Source organism: Nematolebias whitei, chromosome 17 (assembly GCF_014905685.2).
Source record: "Nematolebias whitei isolate Nwh7 chromosome 17, NemWhi1, whole genome shotgun sequence".
NCBI lineage: Eukaryota > Metazoa > Chordata > Actinopteri > Cyprinodontiformes > Rivulidae > Nematolebias > Nematolebias whitei.
The window spans coordinates 30,906,965-30,911,882 of NC_056514.1; the positions used below are offsets into that span (position 1 = coordinate 30,906,965).

A 4,918-nucleotide genomic window follows, 5' to 3' on the forward strand; every position below is an offset into this window, starting at 1 on the left:
CATTTGTTATGATGCATAACCATGGCAACAAGGTGTTTAACAACCAGACACAGCTGATTAACATCTCAAAAGCTCAAATACTTCAACTACAGCCCCAAATCCCAAATGAGTTGAAAAGGAGGCGCCGTGGATGACTTCCCGTCAACCTGGCAGCGGTGCTTGTGTACTTGACTGCTGAGATCAGGGAGCTGGTGAGAAACTCTGCTCGTGCCAACGGGAGGACAGGGATCATCCTCCAGCACCTTCATCTGTTTGTCCGTGGTGATGAGGAGCTCGGCAGATCGCTCAGAGGAGTGACCATTGCTCAGGGAGGAATTCTGCCCGGCATTCAGGCAGTCCTGCTGCCCAGGAGGACTGAGAGGCCCACCGGATCTGACAGCAAGCTGGATACGGGTGGACGGATCGGTATCTGTGGCCAGATTTTTCGGATTCGCTGCAGGAGATCCTTCCTGCCCACAGCTATCAGCATCTATAACAACTCTTGAATGAAACCAAGACGATGAGCTACGACAACACCCAATTTCCCTTTGGGATTAACAAAGTTTTTTTTATTTATTTAATTGAATACAAGTACCCTTACTCTCTTTAGCAGTAAGCTACCACAGAATAGATGGCAGACAAATGTAATGTTAAAAAAATGGCATACATATAATAGTACATTTTTAAATACCTAAAAATAAAAGGACAAGAGTCTGTGAGATACAAGCTGTCTGCCGCTAAAGCGTGTTATATTTTCTACTCATCAAGAGGGGGCGCTGTAAACATATGAACACAGGCTTGGTGCCCAATTAAATCCACGAAGAAGAAAATGATTGACGGTTTCCAGGGAAACCACTGACGCTACTAAGTCCTGGGCTGTTTGGTCGGTGCTGTAGCTTTAGGTACGTGAACAGAATTATATATATATTTATATATATATATATTTTTTTTTGTAAAGCAATTTCATGGAAGTGTTTTCTTGCTACCTGTATGTCTTAACGAGGTTCTCTCTCAGTTTCTCGTTTGTCAAAATGTGTCGTTATGAAGACGAGCGTTAGCTAAGTGAAATAACTAGCTATAAATGTAACGCAGCCTGCCTGTGAAACATGTTCTGTTTGTCTCATTAAACGTGTTGTTTGGTTAAAGCTATTTGAGTTGATATTATTTAAGTTACCAGCTTCATCATGTTTGGGTGGAGGTAGAGAATGTTATTTGATGGAAAGCCATTAAAACATTAAATTGGGAGGGGGAAACTTTTTTTTTCATTCAACCTTTATTTAGACAGGTAAATTTGAAACATGTTTCTACTCTGGTGTCCAGTAAGACAGCACTAAAAGCCCATATCACTTAAAAATAGGGAAAAACCTTACTTGTATAGTTTCAAAGCATGGTTTTTCTATTTTTAATCACTCAATGCATTAAGTAGTAATAAATCCTCTTTTTATTACAGGTGACTTGTGTCACTATGTCATTTCTGTTTGACTGGATCTACAAGGGCTTCAGTAGTGTTTTACAATTCCTTGGTGAGTTCTTTTGTTTTCCTTTTGTGAGCCGTTAGTCCTAAACAAAATATGTGATGTAATAGATGATTGAAAAATATAAAAGTCAAATATTATAGATGTTATGACACACTGAAGCATAGTGAACATAGTAATACTGCAGTGATTTGGTTCATGGAGCAGTAAAGTTTTTTTTTTTTTTTTGTAAAATTCTCCCCAGGTCTGTATAGAAAGACTGGAAAGCTGGTTTTTCTGGGCCTGGATAATGCTGGGAAAACAACACTTCTCCACATGCTGAAAGACGATCGACTTGGTCAGCACGTACCAACGCTACATCCAAGTAAGAACGTAATGGAGGGTGTAGTGTGGCTTTCAGGCTGATGTGACTGTTGACTTTTTCCTGATGTTAGCCACAATTTCAATGAAGCTTGTAGAAATGTCATACATTCTGTATTCAGCATCAGAATTTTTATTTTTTATTTTTCTTCCAAGGGTTGTTGCTGCATTAACGAAGAAGAAAAGCTGTTATTACATCACATGTTAATTTTTTTTTTCTTTTTAAACAAGCATTTTCTTTTTTAATTAAAGTGTTTTGGGCCTAAAAGTCCAGCCTGTTTAGATTTTTGTTGTTTTATACACAATGGTACATGTTTTTTTGTGCTCCCTGTTCAGTCTTGTTTAGTTTTAAATTAGTGTAAATGCTATAAATTGTGATTTTGGTAAAATCACACTTACTAAGCTGTCACTGTTTTTGCACAGGAGTGACTGTATTACATTGTGTGTTACAGTAATACTTTTTTGAGAATAGGAGAGTTGCTACTGTAGTATGATAGTGATGTGTTGTGATTAGTCGTTTTAAACTGTGTAGATTGAGCAAACAGAGGCATAATCTGCGTTTTCATTTTCTTTCTCCTCAAAGCCTCAGAGGAGCTGACAATTGGTGGGATGACGTTTACCACATTTGATTTGGGAGGACACCTACAAGGTAAAGGTTTTTTTCCTTCTAGTAATTAACTAATATATGTCTATAACGTATTCATTATTTGTTTTTGTTTATCTGCCACATTAGCATTTAGAAAGGTAGCATTTATATGTGCTTCTTGGATTTGTGTCATATAAATTTAAAAGTGTTGTTTCTTTTAACAGCATGTCATTTTTGGACCTGAAGGCATCCTGATATGCATGTTTTTTGGACTTTAAAGCCTCAGCAGCTGTGCAAATAGTTTTGTTGCTGCCACAAGGTGTCTCTGTAGGCCTCCTTGTTCTAATTGATTATTTTTATGTGGAGGCAGCTCAGAGCTCAGAACTTGTCTCTTTTTGACATTTGAAAATAACAGTTAGAAGCAGGATACACTGCGGTGCGGATGTTGTGCTAGAACTGCTAAAGATGTACATTATGAAAGAAAACACTTACCTCTTCTGGTGTGTTATGAAATCTTTTCATTTATGTCATCAACCCTGCTAGAAAGACATTTTAGAATAAGCAACTAATCCTCTTCGAAAGAGCACTTCTAAATTTGGAGCTCTATTTTAAAGAGGTGGAAAAGGGAAACTTGGCCATCTGCAGTCTCTCATGTTGATTTGCAATTGATTCAGAAACATTTTGTCCTTTTCTCACAGCTCGAAGAGTTTGGAAGAACTACCTGCCGGCTGTGAATGGAGTCGTCTTTCTCGTCGACTGTGCCGATCAGGGCAGACTCGCAGAATCGAAGACTGAACTTGATGTAAGTTCAAACAAAGCAGCTCTAACCGGAAATAAACTGATTAAAATGGAATGTGATTTGTTTCTAGGCTCTCCTTTCAGATGAAACCATAGCCAACGTTCCAGTGTTGGTGTTGGGGAACAAAATAGACCGTCCTGAGTCCGTCAGCGAAGGAGCGCTGAGAGGAGCTTTTGCTCTTGATGGTCAAGTCACTGGAAAGGTATGCGTGTCACAGAAACGTGTGGGCTCTCATGTCCTGCACACTTTATTTTATCCCAGTTGTTCTCAACAGGGAAATGTGTCTTTGACGGAGCTGGACGTTCGCCCTCTGGAGATATTCATGTGCAGCGTGTTGAAGAGGCAAGGCTACGGGGAAGGTTTCAGGTGGTTATCACAGTACATCGACTGACACCTGACATAAAACATGACAGGGACTGTCAACCACCACAAATAACAAGTGATATTCTTAAAAAAAAAAAAAACGTGCTTTGAACTGTTAAATCCCTCTATGCATTGACAGCAGCTTGTGGTGAATCGTCTTAATAATGGGAGAGAGCTGCACGGCATGTTAAGTATCCAATTACAAAACATGAACAGCCAGACATTTTCCTAGAATGTAAATATATATTCTGCAGCAGTGTTGAATTATTTATTACTTCACAAATCAGCTGCTCAAATGAGATTAATTATGTTGATGTAGCACAAGGGCTGGTGTTGATTGTAGTGAGCGGCTTAAGACGCGTCTACTTGATATGACTGAGATTTGGATTAGAGTTTAAATCAGTTCCATGAAGAGTTAAATAACGATGAGAGGATTATTTTCAGGTTGATTTGATCTGGTGATATGCAGCCTCTGCCTCCAAAGCATAACGCCAAAAATGTGTGCCTAATAACTCTGGGATTAGCAGTTGGCAGAGATCGTACTTCATCAAAATATCTTTGTTGAACACAGCTTGAAAAATGCCAAATCCTCTTTGCAAACTAATAAAAGGGGGAGAAAAGCAATCGAAGGCTGCTGATGATGGATTCAAATTAGGCGTCTCACTTATGAGTGCTGTTATTAATGTCTGACTGTTTTATTTCTGGACCAAGAATGAAACCACGCTCTAAATGTTTAATGCTTGCATTGAAGGCAATAAAATGTGCGAGTGAAAAGTGCTCGTTGCGAACTATAAAACCAAACACGTAAAAAGTTATTCTTACTAACAAAAAGCGGTGTAGTTTGAAAGAGTTTAGTCCAGAAGTTTTCAAGATCCATCACTATATATATATAATACTGAAATGCTGGTTTGCACTCAAAGCACTCTGCTAAATCCGCTAAAATGATGATGTTTTGGTGGAAATATAAAAGTAAATTTGTTTTAAAGTTACGAGAGACAACAGCAAACGCTAGTCTGAAGTATTTTACGATTTTCCAGCATGCTGAACAAATTAATCTGTTGTTTTTTTCCAGAAATATGAGTAAGTAAACTAGGGATGCACGATATTAGATTTTTGGCCGATAACCGATACCATTATCAATATTTTTTCACTAGACCTACTATTAAAATTAAAATACTACATTATTCTGCATGGTCTTTGTCAATTTGACCTGCTACCAAATGCAGATGCCATAAAGTGGGCTGAAAATGATGTAACACTTCAACTTGGATTATGTTTAATGTCAAATTTATTCATGACATTTACTCTCTCTAACACAATGACAACACTCGAACAGTGCACATTTGTAAATTTTCA

The 4,918-nt window shown here is 38.2% G+C and overlaps 1 protein-coding gene across 1 annotated transcript; it reads left to right on the forward strand.

Annotated features, from left to right (window-relative positions):
• The first annotated feature begins 1,444 nt into the window (after positions 1 to 1,444).
• sar1aa (secretion associated, Ras related GTPase 1Aa) lies at positions 1,445 to 3,590 on the forward strand. Its single transcript, XM_037691104.1, has 6 exons — positions 1,445 to 1,502; positions 1,699 to 1,818; positions 2,398 to 2,463; positions 3,099 to 3,202; positions 3,270 to 3,401; positions 3,474 to 3,590. The coding sequence occupies exons 1-6, from the start codon at positions 1,445 to 1,447 to the stop codon at positions 3,588 to 3,590; spliced, it is 597 nt and encodes a 198-aa protein (XP_037547032.1).
• Positions 3,591 to 4,918: the final 1,328 nt, after the last annotated feature.

Excerpts from the sequence above, each read along its gene's own strand:
- sar1aa (XM_037691104.1), top strand. The coding sequence starts at position 1,445 with ATGTCATTTCTGTTTGACTGGATCTACAAGGGCTTCAGTAGTGTTTTA. Across the intron at positions 2,464-3,098 it reads TTTGGGAGGACACCTACAAG|CTCGAAGAGTTTGGAAGAAC; the intron begins GTAAAGGTTTTT and ends CTTTTCTCACAG. Across the intron at positions 3,203-3,269 it reads AATCGAAGACTGAACTTGAT|GCTCTCCTTTCAGATGAAAC; the intron begins GTAAGTTCAAAC and ends ATTTGTTTCTAG.